Here is a 17427-nt window from a genome sequence, read left to right on the forward strand (position 1 = left end):
TATGTGTTTGTGTCCCAGCTTTCGGTTCTTCTGGGGTTTTCAGGTCATATGGTAATTCTGTTCTTAAATTTCTGAGTATTTACAAAATTTTATTCCGCAGCGGCTGCCCATTTTACATTTCCACTAGCAATAAATGAGTATTTTTATTTCTGCACATCCTCTCCAACACTTGTAATTTTCTTTCTTTTTTTTTTTTAACGGTAGCCATTTTGTTGAGGTCTGAGTTGGTATCTATCTCATTGTGGTTTTGATTTGTATTTCCTTAATAGTTAATGATGTTGAACATTTTTTTCATGTGCTTTTAAAGCTGTCTTTGTATCTTTGGAGAACTGTGTCTTCAAGTCTTAGCCCATTTAAAATATATATTTTTATTGACAAATCTTCACACACATACGTTCTGTACATGGTGTACAGTGACTCACAATATCATCACATAATTGTGTGTTTATCACCATGATCATTTTTTTAGAGCATTTACATGATTCCATAAAAAGAGAAAAGAAAAAACTCACACCTACCATACCATTTTCCCTCCCTCTCATTGACCACTAGTATTTCTATCTATCCAATTTATTTTAACCTTTGTTTACCCTATTATTAATTTGTTTTTTTATCCATATTTTTTTACTCATCTGTCCATACCCTGAATAAAAGGAGCATCATACACAAGGTTTTGACACTCCCACAGTCACATTGTAAAAGTCATATCTTTTTACAATCATCTTAAAGAATCAAAGCTACTGGAACAGAGCTCAACAGCTTCGGGTACTTCCCTCCAACCACTCCAATGTATCATAAACTAAAAAGGTATGTCTATATAGTACATACGAATAACCTCCAGAATTACCTCTCAACTCTGTTTGAAGTTTCTTAGCCACTGAAACTTTATTTTGCCTCATTTCTCTCTTTCCCTTTTTGGTCACGTTGGCTTTCTCCATCCCTTGGTTGCTGGGTCCCAGCTCATACCCATATTTCGGTCCTATGTTCCCAGGGAGATTTGCACCCCTGGGAGTCATGTCCCGTATAGGGTGGAAGGTGGTGAGTTCACCTGCCAAGTTGACTTAGAGAGAGAGGCCATATCTGAGCAACAAAAGAGGTTCTCTGGGGGTGACTCGTAGGCATAATTATAAGTAGGCTTATCCTATCCTGGGCAGGAATTAAGTTTCATATCCCCCAAGGGGAGTTTGCAAATATTTCTTTATTCACTGCCCAAATTACTGTGGGATGTATGGGGGCATTACACTAACAGGACAAACAAACAAAATCTCACTCCTTAGTCAAGATTCTGTGGACTTATGGTGTTCAACTAAACTGACCATACAAGTTAAATTAGGAAATGCACTTCCCAAAATATAAATTTTGCACTAAGTAAGCATCTCTCCCTTTGGTCTGACACAGAAGTTGAAGTTTTAGAATATGGACAATATCATCCTTTACCCTGTATTCTGATTTATATTATAGTCAGTTCCTATGATTGAAGCATGATAATATTTGTCTTTTTGTTGCTGACATTTCATTCAGCATACAGTCCTTAAGCGTCATACACCTAGTTGCATGCCTCACAACTTCATTCCTTTTTATGTCCGCTCATTGTATGTATACATCATAGTTCCCTCTTCCATTCCTCAGTCATTATACCCTTCGGCCACACCTTCATCCAGTGTCTTTCGGCCATTTTTAAATTGGGTTGTCTTTTTGTTGTTGAGTTGAAGAATTTCTTTATATATTCTGCATATTAAACTGTTAATGGAAAACAGGGAATAATTTCTCTGTTTCTTTAGGTTATCATTTTACCCCCATGATAAAATCATATGAAGCATGAAATTTTTAATTTACATGCACCATACAATCCATTCAAAGAATACAATCAGTGGCTCACAATATTATCACATAGTTGTATATTCATCACCAGGATCTTTTTTTAGAACATTTGTATCACTCCAAAAAAAGAAAGAGATAAAAGAAAACCCTACACACCATACCCCTTGCCCCCCCCCTCATTGACCACTATTTTGCAGTCTACCTGATTTTTTTTTACCCCTTATACCACCCATTGTTCATTTGTCCTTATTTTTTACTGATCTGTCTATAGCCTGGATAAAGGGAGTGTCACACACAAGGTTTTCACAACCACACCAACACATTGTTAAAGCTGTTTAGTTATACAGTCATCGTCAAGAATCAAGGCTACTGGGATACAGTTAACCAATTTTAAGTACTTCCCTCCAGCCACTCCAATAGACCATAAACCAAAAAGGTATATCTATATGATGCGTAAAAATAACCTTCAGGATAATTTCTCGACTCTTTGAAATCTCTCAGCCACTGAAACTTTATTTTGCCTCATTTTTCTCTTTCCCCATTTGGTCAAGAAGGCTTTCTCAGTCCCTTGATATCAGGTCCTTGTTCATCTCCAGGCATCCTGTCTCATGTTGCCAGGGAGAGTTACACCACTAGGAGTCATGCCCCACATAGTGTGGAGTGCAGTGAGTTCACCTGCCCAGTTGGCTTAGAGAGAGAAGCCACATCTAAACAACAAAATAGTTTCGTTGGTGGTGACTCTTTGGCAGGGTTCTATGTAGGCTTATCTTCTCCTTTGCAGGAATTAGTATTCATAGAGGTGAACCCCAAGATCCAGTGCTTGTCCTATTAAATTGATTGTCCCCAATGCTTTTGAGAATATCAGGAATTTGCCAGGTGGGAAAGTTTAATATTTATTCCTTTCTCCCCAGTCCCCAAAAGGAAGTTTGCGAATACTTTTTTATTGTCTGCCCAAATTACTCTGGGCTATATCGGGGCATCGCACTGACCTGTACAAACTAACAAAATCTTACTCCCATTGAGGATTCCATATAATCATTGTGTTTGAAAAACTGACCACACAACTCAAATTAGATATTGAACCACGAAAAATATAAATTCTGCATTAAATAAACATCTCTTCCTTTGGTCTCACACAGAAGTTGATGTTTTAAAATATAGACTATATCATCCTTTACACTGTATTCTGTTTTACCTTAGTCCTATCTAGATCACCTTCATACCTATCTCCAGTTGAAGTCTGAGCACTTTTTCAACTGTTTAATTAGTTATATGGAGTAATACAGATTTTCATAGCTTCAGGGCTGTAACTCTAAGTCTTGCGTATCACAGAAATACCCAAAGTTCCAGGGAATGACCTGGTTATACACCAGTAGTTCAGTATCTCAGAATTTAGAAAAAACAGTTACATCTCTGGAATAGATGTCACTGCTGTAGTGCCTACAATATAGGAATCTTTGCGATAGGCCTTAAGCTGATATCCTATGCTCTTGATTTCAATTCCTCTTGTTTGTATATTATAGTTAGTTTTTATGATTGAAGCATGATTATTTGTCTTTTTGTTCGTAACATTTCATTTACCATCATCACCTAGTTGCATGTCTCACAGCTTCCTTCTTGCAGCCTCTCAGTAGTCTGCAGTTAAGGTATGGAAGTAGTCCCCCTTCCATTCTTTAATTGATGTACCCTTAGGCCACCTCCATCCACTGCATATTATGAACACTGCCACCATAAACACCAGTGTTAATACAAGATCTTGAAGATGCTTTCGTATGCACCCTTCTAGGAGTTTTATAGTTCTGACTCTTAATATTTTGAGTTCTTTGATCTATTTTAGTTTACGTTTGTATATGGTATGAGTTAGAGGTCTGTTTTCATTCTTTTGCGTTTGGATATCCAGTTTCCTAGCACCATTTCTGGAAGAAATTAGATCTCTGAAGATCTTTGAGTTTTCTCTGTGGAGATTTCTCCTCTTCATTACTCTGGCCTGTGAATTTTAGTGTCTTCACCTGCCCAGTTCTGGATTATTCTGTCTCAATTCAGGAAATCCCTGGGCTCTGTTTGGATTCCCCCTCTCCACACTACAGCCTGGAAACTGTCAAGGCAGTGGGTCTTGGACACTCATGGGGCTGAGGTTATTTCTTCTGTTCTTTCAAGATTACTGTCCAGTGGCTGAAACCCATTATTTTATGTGTTTGATTTGCTTTTGTAGTTGTTTAAGATGGGATGACAAATTAGTATTAGTCTATCATGGCTGGATTCAGAAGTACCACCCAGGACTCTTTTTTTTTTTCACATGGGCAGGCACAGGGAATCGAACCTGGGTCCTCTGGCATGGCAGGCAAGCATTCTTGCCTGCTGAGCCACTGTGGCCCGCCCCCACCCAGGACTCTTGACGATTTAATGGAAAGTAGGTTAGTGCACTGTCTGTAGAAAGTACTGTTCTCCTTTGCCTATGCAAATTAATGGATCCTGAAAAGAGTGTGTTCAAGCAGTAGTCATTTGTTTTCACTGGTTACTGGACAGATTGAGAGGGTTAGGAAGCCTCAATTCTTAATCCTTGAGGTTTTTGGAGGGAAGTATTAAGTCATACTAACATCAACTTTATTCTGATTTTTAATGATGAATTGGTAAAATATTCTCTCTCTCTTGCTTCACATAGAGGAAAGGCAGAAGTGGCCAAGCCTGTCTCATCCCCCTTTTCCAAGCTTCATTTTATGCCATGCAGTAGGAGGCCTCAGTGAATTTTACCTTATCAAGTATTGATAATAACATACTATGATGGTTAATTATATTAGATTATAAGACTGAAGAAATCTGGAATAGTTTTTCATCGAGAAATGTTTGAGTAGGCACAGCATTGGAATTTGAAAAATGATTTTTTTAAGAACTCCATCCCTATTTTTTTTTTATGCAATTCAAGATCTGTATATTTATTTATAAGTTACATAGGCAAGTTATATATGATAAAATATAGACAGAAATAGAAATTTTTAAATGTGAGATTAACAACAAATTGCAGAAGTTTTTTTATTAATTAAAAAAATTAACAACAAGCAAACAAAACAATAAGATATTCCATTCTACATATATAATCAGTAATTCTTAATATCATCACAGTTGCATATTCATCATTTCTTAGAACATTTGCATCGATTTAGAAAAAGATACAAAAAGACAACAGAAAAAGAAATAACACGATAATAGAGAAAAAAGAGTTATACATACCATACTCCTTACCCCTCGCTTTCATTTACACTAGCATTTCAAACTAAATTTATTTTAATGTTTGTTCCCCCTATTATTTATTTTTATTCCATATATTCTACTCTTTTGTTGATATGGTAGATAAAAGGAGCATCAGTCACAAGGTTTTCACATTCACAGAGTCACATCGTGAAAGCTATATTGTTGTTCAATCATCCTCAAGAAAAATGGCTACTGGAACACAGCTCTACATTTTCAGGCAGTTCCCTCCAGCCTCTCCACTACATCTTGAGCAACAAGGTGATATCTACTTAATGCGTAAGAATAACCTCCAGGATAACCTCTCAACTCTGGAATCTCTCAGCCATTGACACTTAGTCTCATTTCCCTCTTCCCCCTTTTGGTCGAGAAGGTTCTCGCAATCCCTTGATGTTGATTCTCAGCTCATTCTAGGGTTTTTCTCAATCCCTTGATGCTGAGTCTCAGCTCATTCCAGGATCTCTGTCCCACGTTGCCAGGAAGGTCCACACCCCTGGGAGTCATGTCCCACACAGAGAGGGGGAGGGTGGTGAGACTGCTCGTCATGTTGGCTGGAGGAAGAGGCCACATCTGAGCAACAAAAGAGGCTCTTTTGGGGGTGACTCTTAGGCCTAAGTTTTAAGTAGACTTGACCTATCTTTTGTGGGGTTAAGTTTCATATGAACAAACCCCAAGGCTGGGGGCTCAGCCTGTAGCTTTGGTTGTCCACACTGCTTGTGAGAATATCAAGAATTTGACTTGGGGAGGTTGAATTTCTCCCTGCTCTCACCATTCCCTGAGGGGGACTTTGCAAATACTTTTCCATTCACTGATTAAATCACTCTGGGATTCATCGGGGCATCACTCTGGACAAACCAACAAAATCTCATGTCCTACCTTAGATTCCAAGTACTTATGACGTTCAAATTGCAGAAGTTTTAATGAGGCCTATTCCCTCCCCAATGGATAGTCATATGGCCATTCTTTGGTGTGTGAAACCAGATAGAAAGATCACAGTCTAATCACAGACTTTTTTGTTTTTTTTTTCTTTTTGTTTAAGAGAAGTTGTAGGTTAAAAAAAAAAAACCATACAGAAAATACAGTTTCTATATGCCACCCCCACCCCGACTCACGCATGGAGTTTTCCCCTATTGTTAACACTTTGCATTGGTGTAGTATCTTTGTTACATGGCAGTAACAATATTTTTAATAATTATATTGCTAACTGGAGTCCACAGTTTACATTAGAGTTCATTGTTTGCATTGTATATAGTCCAATTTTTTTTTTAAGTTTTTCTTTAAAAATTTTATTCTGGTAATATATATATATACAACCTAAATTTTCCACTTTTAACCAAATTTAAATATATAATTCAGTGGTGTCAGTTACACTCAGAATGCTGTGCTGCTGTCATCACCATCCATTACCAAAACTTTCCATCAGCCCCAATAGAAACTCTGAACAAATTAAGCATTAACTCCCCATTCTCTACCTTGAACCCAATCCCTGGCAACCTGTATTCTAGTTTTCACTCAATGAATTTGCCTCCTCTAAGGATGTCTTATCGGTGATATCATACAATATGCATTCTTTTGTGTCTGGCTCATTTCACAAATCATGTTGTCTTCAAGGTTCATCTGTGCTGCCACATATGTCAGCACTTCATTCCTTTTATGGCTAAATAATATTCCATTACATGTATGTACCATATTTTGTTTGTCCACTTATTGGTAGATGGAACACTTAAGTTGCATCTATCTTTTGGCAATTGTGAATGAACTGCCGGTAATTGTGAAAAAACTGCCAGTATGAACACTGGCATGCAAATATCTGCTTGAGTCCCTCTTATCAATTCTTTGGGGACTAGATCTAGAAGTGGGATTATTGGCTCAAATGGGAATTTTATACTTAACTTTCTGAGGAACTGCCAAACTATCTTCTCCAGGGGTCCTATTTCTTTTTAAGAGTGAATGTTTTATGTAACAGTCTTTTCTTTGTTTGTTTCTTTTTTTTTTCCAGTTATTCAAGCGAAGAAATGTTGCTACAGCAGAGGAAGAAACAGAAGAAGAGGTTATGTCAGATGGAGGTTTCCATGAGGCCCAGATTAATAACATGGAGATGGCACCAGTAAGTGAAATAATGAAAAGAACTATTTTTATTATTTTTCTGATAAAGATGTGAGGTGTAGCTCTCATTTTTACTTAAAAAAAAATGTTAGAGAGTTACAAAAAGTGTTTGGCATTTCATTTAAAAAAGAACAATATACTTATACTTAATCTCATGGTTCACTAAATGTTCATTATATTTTGAACAAAGTATAGTTTAACAAAACTTAGTTATAAAGATTAGTTTAATTATGAAACAAAGCAATAATTATAAGATAAATTTATTTCTTAAAAGTTGAATGGCAAGAGATACTTCCAATGAAATCACAATTTTGCTATTCATTTTATTTACAAAATTGGACATTTATATAACTATAAAAATTGGTTCCACATCATGAGTACTGGAATTTTCTCTTGTAATCCATTTTGTAAATTTTTAAAAGTTACATAAAAAGATTAAAATTGTACCTCATTTATATGGCATAGATTTACCTAGAATTCCAGTTTCTTGTAATTTTTAAGTTTTTGTAGTAGAGGTATGTGTATATACACACATACACATGCATGTATGATTTTAAAAGAAAAGGATATGGTGAAAAATACCTTTTTCTATCTCAGTTCTCTTTTTCTTTCCCTAGTGGCAACCATGTTACTAGATTCTGTTTTTTTTTTTTTTTTTTAGATCTTTTGATACAATAAAAAATAAATTTTCTATCCCCCCACTTTTTCCCAAAATGATGGCATATTATGCATACTATTTTATGTATTTTCTTTTTTTTACTTTATAAAGCTCCAATTTATATGGACCAGCTTCCTTTTGGATTTGGTAGGGGAGTAGTATAACTCACTTTGAATTAGAGTGGATGTAGATATAATAGCTACCACTATCATTTTGTGCTGAATTGTTTTAGGCCCTGGAGAAAATCAGGTTTTCAATGGTGGTTTTTTTTTTTTAATATCTGTTTATTTTTATTAGAGAATTTGTTAAGTTTACAGAAGAATTGTGCATAAAAATCAAAGTCCCTATCACCCTGTTGTTAACACCTTATGTTACTTGTGGCATGTGTTGCGATTCATAAAATAATATGAAGTGTTTTGAGCCCTTTTGTTCTCTAAATTTCTACAACATTTCTTGTTAAATGGCCTTAGCTACTAGGACTCTCCTCACAGTATCTTTATGGCATCTGATTTGTCCTCTGTCGGTGTTTCTTTGGTTTTAGCTATTCCTACATTTGGGATCTTCAGAATATTAACTGTCATACCCAATACATTTATAAAAGTTGTCAAAGTTGGGAGGTTTCCAGGAAGATGGTTGAATAAAAACAGGCAGAACTCACTCCTCTACCAAAAGCACCCAAAGAACAGGCAGGAATGATTAAAGTGGTGATTCTGGGGCTGAAGAGACCAGGGATGAACTTTTATAGCATATAAGGAAGACTGGATGAAAAACAGAGAAACTACGACTGAGAAATTGTGGACCCTTTTGTATGAGTCTGCACCCCTCGCATGGGATAATATCCCTGGTTTGGCTGAGAGATACTGCTGAACCAAGGCCAAAGAAGACTTTCAACATGAACCCAATCAACAACAAAATCTTAGGGTGAAACCAACTTTCAAAATAGTTTTATCAAGATAATCAGATGCTGAAAAACTAGCAAACAATGACAAGGCACATTAAGAAACAAAAATGAACAAATTAAATAGTCCAAAGAAATAAAGAATTTGGCTCAGCTAATCAAAAGATGGTCAAACAAATCTCGTAAATAATTTCAACAAGATGGTTAAAGAGATAAAGGATATTAAGATCACAATAGGAGAGCAAAGGAAAATTTGAAGGACTACATAGAAAAATAACAGATCTTACAGAAATGAGAGATACTGTAAATGAAATTTTAAAATACACTAGAACAGACAGCAGCATCTTTGAAGAGGCAGAAGAAAGGATCTGTGAACTAGAGGACAGAGCAACTGAACTCAAACAAGCAAGTAAACAAATGGAGAGAGAAACAAAGATGGAAATATTTGAGCCAGGTCTCAGGAAAATGATTGAAAACATGAAGCACACAAATATCTGTATTATAGATGTCCTAGAACAAAAAGAGAAAGGTAAAAGGCCAGGAAGAATATTGAGGACATAATAGCTGCAAATTTCCCAACCCTTATAAAAGACTTAAATATGCAGACCTAAGAAGCCCAATGTACTCCAAATGGAATAAATCCGAATAGACCTACTCTAAGATGCATACTAATCAGACTGTCGAATGCTGAAGAGGAGAGAATCCTGAAAGTCGCAAGAAAAATGTGATTCACTATATCCAAGGGAAGATCAATAAGGCTCAGTGCTGACTTCTCACCAGATACCATGGAGGCAAGAAGGCAGTGGTATGATAGTTAAGATACTAAAGAGAAAAATTGCCAGCTAAGAATTCCTTATCCAGCAAAGCTGACCTTAAAAGCAAGAGAGAATTTAAAATATTCACAGATGAACAGAATCTGATAGAGTTTGTTAATGAGACCTTCCCTGCAAAAAATACTAAAGGGAGTATTGACAGCTGAAAAGGAAAGATAGCAGAGAGAGACTTAGAAGAGAGTATAGTGATGACTATAAGTAAGGGTAACTGAAAGGATAAAAAGAAAATTAATAAATCTGGCAAATAAAAGCCAAAGGATAAAATGATCGATGTAAGGATGGCTTTTACAGTAATCACACTGACTATTAATGAATTAAACTTCTCAGTCAAAAGACACAGACTGGCAGAATGGCTAAAGAAATGTGATCTAACTCTATACACTGTTTATAAAAGACTCAGTTTAGACCCAGAGATACAAACATGTTGAAAGTCACAGGATGTTCCATGCAAGCAGGAACCATCAGAAAGCTGGGATAGTTATAGTAATCTCAGATAAAATAGACTTTAAATGCAAAAATGTTATGAAACTGAAAAGGCTGCTATATATTAATAAAAGGGAAAATCCACCACGTAGAAATAACAATCATAAATATTTATACACTTAATCAGGGTATCCCAAAGTACATGAGACAAACACAGGCAAAACTGAAGGGAATAATAGATGTCTCTACAGTAATAGTGGGAGACCTCAACACACCACTCTCTCCAATAGTTAGAATATCTAAATACAGCATCATAAAGGACACAGAGAACCTAAATAACATAAAAATGGACTTGATCTACCAGACATATATAACATTTCACCCCAAAAGAGCAGGTTATACATTCTTCTCAGGTGATCATGGAACATTCTCCAGGAGAGATCACATGTTGAGGAACAAAACAGGTATTAAATTCAAAAGGTTTGAAGTTAGCATACTCTGATCATAATGGAATGAAGCTGGTAATCAGCAACAACTGGAGAACCAGAAATTTCACAGATGTCTGGAGGTGGACAACATGCTTTTAAACAATCAATGAGTCAACAAAAAAATGGCAAGGCAAATCAGTGAGTATCTCGAGACGAATTTAAATGGGAATACAATATATCAAAACCTGTGGAGTGCAGAAAACTCAGTGCTGAGAGGGAAATTCATGGCCCTAAAAGACCAAAGACCTAACTGAACAATGGGAGAAACTAGAGAAAGAACAGCAAGCTAATCACAAAGCGAACAGAAATAAATAACAAAGATTAGAGTGGAAAAGAAATGAAATTGAGAACAAAAGAACAATAGAGAAACTCAGTAAAACCAAAACTTGGTTCTTTGAGAAGATCAGTAAAATCAACAAACCCTTAACTATATTGACAAAGAGAAAAAGAGAGAAGCTGCAGAAAGAAGAATGTTGTTGGAAGACACATGCTCCTGTACTTTATTTTATAAAGCCCCAGTGGTCAAAACGGAATCGTATAGGCATAAAGTAGACATATTTATCAATGGAATTGAGAGTTCAGAAATAGATCCTTAGATTTATGGTCAATTGATTTTTTTTCAAGTGGCCCAAGTGCCAAACTTTTTTATCAGTAATTCTTAATAACATCACATAGTTGCATATTCATCATTTCTTAGTTCATTTGCATCGATTTAGAAAAATAAATAAAAAGAAAACAGATAAAATTAAAACAATAATATAAATAAAAAAAAAAAACAAAAAAAACAAAAACAAAAAACCTATACCTCACATGCAGCTTCATTCAGTGTTTTAACATAATTGCATTACAATTGGGTAGTATTGTGCTGTCCATTTCTGAGTTTTTATATCCAGTCCCGTTGTACAGTCTGTATCCCTTCATCTCCAATTATCCCTTCGTTTTTTTTTTTTTAATTAACGGAAAAAAAGAAATTAACCCAACATTCAGAGATCATACCATTCTACACATGCAATCATTAATTCTTAACATCATCACATAGCTGCATGATCATCATTTCTTAGTACATTTGCATTGGTTTAGAAGAACTAGCAACATAACCGAAAAAGATATAGAATGTTAATAAGAGAAAAAATAAAAGTAATAATAGTAAAATCAAAACAAAACAACACAAAACAAAACAAAAACCTATAGCTCAGATGCAGCTTCATTCAGTGTTTTAACATGATTACTTTACAATTAGGTATTATTGTGCTGTCCATTTTTGAGTTTTTGTATCTAGTCCTGTTGCACAGTCTGTATCCCTTCAGCTTCAATTACCCATTGTCTTACCCTGTTTCTAACTCTCCTGCTGAACTCTGTTACCAATGACGTATTTCAAGTTTATTCTCGAATGTCCGTTCACATCAGTGGCACCATACAGTATTTGTCCTTAGTTTTTGGCTGGATTCACTCAGCATAATATTCTCTAGGTCCATCCATGTTATTACATGGTTCATAAGTTTATCTTGTCTTAAAGCTGCATATATTCCATCGTATGTATATACCACAGTTGTTTAGCCACTCTTCTGTTGATGGAGATTTTGGCTGTTTCCATCTCTTTGCAATTGTAAATAATGCTGCTATAAACATTGGTGTGCAAATGTCCGTTTGTGTCTTTGCCCTTAAGTCCTTTGAGTAGACCCAGCAATGGTAATTGCTTTCGTATGGCATTCTATGGGGGGGGGGGGGGGGGGGGGGGGGAAAAAAATTCAGCTTTTTGAGGGACCGCCAAACTGCCTTCCACAGTGGTTGCACCCTTTGACATTCCCACCAACAGTGGATAAGTGTGCCTCTTTCTCTCTCCGCATCCTCTCCAGCACTTGTCATTTTCTGTTTTGTTGATAATGGCCATTCTGGTGGGTGTGAGATGATATCTCATTGTGGTTTTGATTTGCATTTCTCTAATGGCCAGGGACATTGAGCATCTTCATGTGCCTCTTGGCCATCCGTATTTCCTCTTCTGAGAGGTGTCTGTTCAAGTCTTTTCCCATTTTGTAATTGGGTTGGCTGTCTTTTTGTTGTTGAGATGAACAATCTCTTTATAAATTCTGGATACTAGACCTTTATCTGATATATCATTTCCAAATATTGTCTCCCATTGTGAAGCTGTCTTTCTACTTTCTTGATGAAGTTCTTTGATGCACAAAAGTGTTTAATTTTGAGGAGTTCCCATTTATTTATTTCCTTCTTCAGTGCTCTTGCTTTAGGTTTAAGGTCCATAAAACCGCCTCCAGTTGTAAGATCCATAAGATATCTCCCTACATTTTCCTCTAACTGTTTTATGGTCTTAGACCTAATGTTTAGATCTTTGATCCATTTTGAGTTAACTTTTGTATAGGGTGAGACATGGGTCTTCTTTCATTCTTTTGCATATGGATATCCAGTTCTCTAGGCACCATTTATTGAAGAGACTGTTCTGTCCCAGGTGAGTTGGCTTGACTGCCTTATCAAAGATCAAATGTCCATAGATGAGAGGTCTATATCTGAGCACTCTATTCGATTCCATTGGTCGATATATCTATCTTTATGCCAATACCATGCTGTTTTGACCACTGTGGCTTCATAATATGCCTTAAAGTCAGGCAGGCGAGACCTCCAGCTTCGTTTTTTTCCTCAAGATGTTTTTAGCAATTCGGGCACCCTGCCCTTCCAGATAAATTTGCTTATTGGTTTTTCTATTTCTGAAAAATAAGTTGTTGGGATTTTGATTGGTATTGCATTGAATCTGTAAATCAATTTAGGTAGGATTGACATCTTAACTATATTTAGTCTTCCAATCCATGAACACGGTATGCCCTTCCATCTATTTAGGTCTTCTGTGATTTCTTTTAGCAGTTTTTTGTAGTTTTCTTTATATAGGTTTTTTGTCTCTTTAGTTAAATTTATTCCTAGGTATTTTATTCTTTTAGTTGCAATTGTAAATGGGATTTGTTTCTTGATTTCCCCTCAGCTTGTTCATTACTAGTGTATAGAAATGCTACAGATTTTTGAATGTTGATCTTGTAACCTGCTACTTTGCTGTACTCATTTATTAGCTCTAGTATTTTTTTTTTTTTTTTTTTTTTTTTTTTTTTAAAGGAAAGACAGAGAGAAGGAAGGAAGGATAGAAGGAAGGAAGGAAGGAAGAAAGGGAAACATCTTTAAACATTTTCTTGTTTTATTGTATTTTGTTTCTTTGTTTTTGTTACATGGGCTGGGGCCGGGAATCGAACCGAGGTCCTCCGGCATAGCAGGCAAGCACTTTGCCCGCTGAGCCACCGCGGCCCGCCCAGCTCTAGTAGTTTTGTTGTGGATTTTTCCGGGTTTTCGACGTATAGTATCATATCGTCTGCAAACAGTGATAGTTTTACTTCTTCCTTTCCAATTTTGATGCCTTGTATTTCTTTTTCTTGTCTAATTGCTCTGGCTAGAACCTCCAACACAGTGTTGAATAATAGTGGTGATAGTGGACATCCTTGTCTTGTTCCTGATCTTAGGGGGAAAGTTTTCAATTTTTCCCCATTGAGGATGATATTAGCTGTGGGTTTTTCATATATTCCCTCTATCATTTTAAGGAAGTTCCCTTGTATTCCTATCTTTTGAAGTGTTTTCAACAGAAAAGGATGTTGAATCTTGTCGAATGCCTTCTCTGCATCAATTGAGATGATCATGTGATTTTTCTGCTTTGATTTGTTGATATGGTGTATTACATTAATTGATTTTCTTATGTTGAACCATCCTTGCATACCTGGGATGAATCCTACTTGGTCATGATGTATAATTCTTTTAATGTGTTGTTGGATACGATTTGCTAGAAATTTTATTGAGGATTTTGCATCTGTATTCATTAGAGAGATAGGTCTGTAGTTTTCTTTTTTTGTAATATCTTTGCCTGGTTTTGGTATGAGGGTGATGTTGGCTTCATAGAATGAATTAGGTAGTTTTCCCTCCACTTCGATTTTTTTGAAGAGTTTGAAGAGAATTGGTACTAATTCTTTCTGGAACGTTTGGCAGAATTCACATGTGAAGCCATCTGGTCCTGGACTTTTCTTTTTAGGAAGCTTTTGAATGACTAATTCAATTTCTTTACTTGTGATTGGTTTGTTGAGGTCATCTATGTCTTCTTGAGTCAAAGTTGGTTGTTCATGTCTTTCCAGGAACCCGTCCATTTCATCTAAATTGTTGTATTTATTAGCGTAAAGTTGTTCATAGTATCCTGTTATTACCTCCTTTATTTCTGTGAGGTCAGTAGTTATGTCTCCTCTTCCATTTCTGATCTTATTTATTTGCATCCTCTCTCTTCTTCTTTTTGTCAATCTTGCTAAGGGCCCATCAATCTTATTGATTTTCTCATAGAACCAACTTCTGGCCTTATTGATTTTCTCTATTGTTTTCATGTTTTCAATTTCATTTATTTGTGCTCTAATCTTTGTTATTTCTTTCCTTTTGCTTGCATTGGGGTTAGCTTGCTGTTCTTTCTCCAGTTCTTCCAAATGGATAGTTAATTCCTGAATATTTGCCTTTTCTTCTTTTCTGATATAGGCATTTAGAGCAATAAATTTCCCTCTTAGCACTGCCTTTGCTGCGTCCCATACGTTTTGATATGTTGTGTTTTCATTTTCATTCGCCTCAAGGTATTTGCTAATTTCTCTTGCAATTTCTTCTTTGACCCAGTCGTTGTTTAGGAGTGTGTTGTTGAGCCTCCACGTATTTGTGAATTTTCTGGCACTCTGCCTATTATTGATTTCCAACATCATTCCTTTATGGTCCGAGAAAGTGTTGTGTAAGATTTCAATCTTTTTAAATTTGTTAAGACTTGCTTTGTGACCCAGCATATGGTCTATCTTTGAGAATGATCCATGAGCACTTGAGAAAAAGGTGTATCCTGCTGTTGTGGGATGTAATGTCCTATAAATGTCTATTAAGTCTAGTTCATTTATAGTAATATTCAGATTCTCTATTTCTTTGTTGATCCTCTGTCTAGATGTTCTGTCCCTTGATGAGAGTGGTGAGTTGAAGTCTCCAACTATTATGGTATATGAGTCTATTTCCCTTTTCAGTGTTTGCAGTATATTCCTCACGTATTTTGGGGCATTCTGATTCGGTGCGTAAATATTTATGATTGTTATGTCTTCTTGTTTAATTGTTCCTTTTATTAGTATAAGTGTTCTTCTTTGTCTCTTTTAACTGTTTTACATTTGAAGTCTAATTTGTTGGATATTAGTATAGCCACTCCTGCTCTTTTCTGGTTGCTATTTGCATGAAATATCTTTTCCCAACCTTTCACTTTCAACCTATGTTTATCTTTGGGTCTAAGATGTGTTTCCTGTAGACAGCATATAGAAGGATCCTGTTTTTTAATCCATTCTGCCAATCTATGTCTTTTGATTGGGGAATTCAGTCCATTGACATTTAGTGTTATTACTGTTTGGATAATATTTTCCTCTAACATTTTGCCTTTTGTATTATATATATCATATCTGATTTTCCTTCTTTCTACACTCTTTTCCATATCTCTCTCTTCTGTCTTTTTGTATCTGACTCTAGTGCTCCCTTTAGTATTTCTTGCAGAGCTGGTCTCTTGGTCACAAATTCTTTCAGTGACTTTTTGTCTGAGAATGTTTTAATTTCTCCCTCATTTTTGAAGGATAATTTTGCTGGATATAGGAGTCTTGATTGGCAGTTTTTCTCTTTTAGTATTTTAAATATATCATCCCACTGTCTTCTAGCTTCCATGGTTTCTGCTGAGAAATCTACACAAAGTCTTATTGGGTTTCCCTTGTATGTAATGGATTGTTTTTCTCTTGCTGCTTTCAAGATCTTCTCTTTCTCTTTGACCTCTGACATTCTAACTAGTAAGTGTCTTGGAGAACGCCTATTTGGGTCTAATCTCTTTGGGGTGCGCTGCACTTCTTGGATCTGTAATTTTAGGTTTTTCATAAGAGTTGGGAAATTTTCAGTGAAAATTTCTTCCATTAGTTTTTCTCCTCCTTTTCCCTTCTCTTCTCCTTCTGGGACACCCACAACACGTATATTTGTGCGGTTCATATTGTCCTTGAGTTCCCTGATACCCTGTTCAAATTTTTCCATTCTTTTCCCGATAGTTTCTGTTTCTTTTTGGAATTCAGATGTTCCATCCTCCAAATCACTAATTCTATCTTCTGTCTCTTTAAATCTATCATTGTAGCTATCCATTATTTTTTCTATGTTTGCTACTTTATCCTTCACTTCCATAAGTTCTGTGATTTGTTTTTTCAGTTTTTCTATTTCTTCTTTATGTTCAGCCCATGTCCTCTTCATGTCCTCCCTCAATTTATCGATTTCATTTTTGAAGAGGTTTTCCATTTCTGTTCGTATATTCAGGATTAGTTGTCTCAGCTCTTGTGTCTCATTTGAGCTATTGGTTTGTTCCTTTGACTGAGCCATATTCTCAATCTTTTGAGCGTGGACAGTTATCTTCTGCTGCTGGCGTCTGGGCATTTATTCAGATTTCTCTTGGTGTTGGACCCAGCAAGGTTGTAATATTTTTCTGTGAAATCTCTGGGTTCTGTTTTTCTTATCCTGCCCAGTAGGTGGCGCTCGTGGCACCCGTTTGTCTGCGGGTCCCACCAGTAAAAGGTGCTGTGGGACCTTAAACTTTGGAAAACTCTCGCCGTCCTGGGGGTTTGCTAGCCGAAACGGCTTGAGCCGGCCCGGGGTCCGAACGCAGGGAGGGTTGCTGGTCGCCGCAGCCAGGGAAAGAGCCCGTCCTAATTTCCTAGTCGGCCCTGGGCAACAAGCGTGGCGGGAGGGCGCCAGCGGCAGCGGCCCGCCCGAGAGAGTGCACGTTCCCCGGGTGTCACGGGTTTGGAAGGGGCCTCCCCCACCCGTCACCGTTCTCCGCGGCCTGGGGGTTTCCGATCCAATTCTCTCAGTTGGTCCGGGGGCTGCGCGTGG

The 17427-nt window shown here is 36.6% G+C and overlaps 1 protein-coding gene across 3 annotated transcripts in view; it reads left to right on the plus strand.

Annotated features, from left to right (window-relative positions):
- KPNA1 (karyopherin subunit alpha 1) overlaps positions 1-17427 on the plus strand; it is a 149252-nt gene that overhangs the window by 63651 nt on the left and 68174 nt on the right. For all 3 annotated transcript variants that reach the window (XM_077118152.1, XM_077118153.1, XM_077118154.1), the window contains one exon: positions 7067-7174. In XM_077118152.1, coding sequence (XP_076974267.1) covers positions 7067-7174 — 108 coding nt within the window. The remainder of the gene's footprint in view (positions 1-7066; positions 7175-17427) is intronic.

Source organism: Tamandua tetradactyla, chromosome 10 (assembly GCF_023851605.1).
Source record: "Tamandua tetradactyla isolate mTamTet1 chromosome 10, mTamTet1.pri, whole genome shotgun sequence".
Classification (NCBI taxonomy): Eukaryota; Metazoa; Chordata; class Mammalia; order Pilosa; family Myrmecophagidae; genus Tamandua; species Tamandua tetradactyla.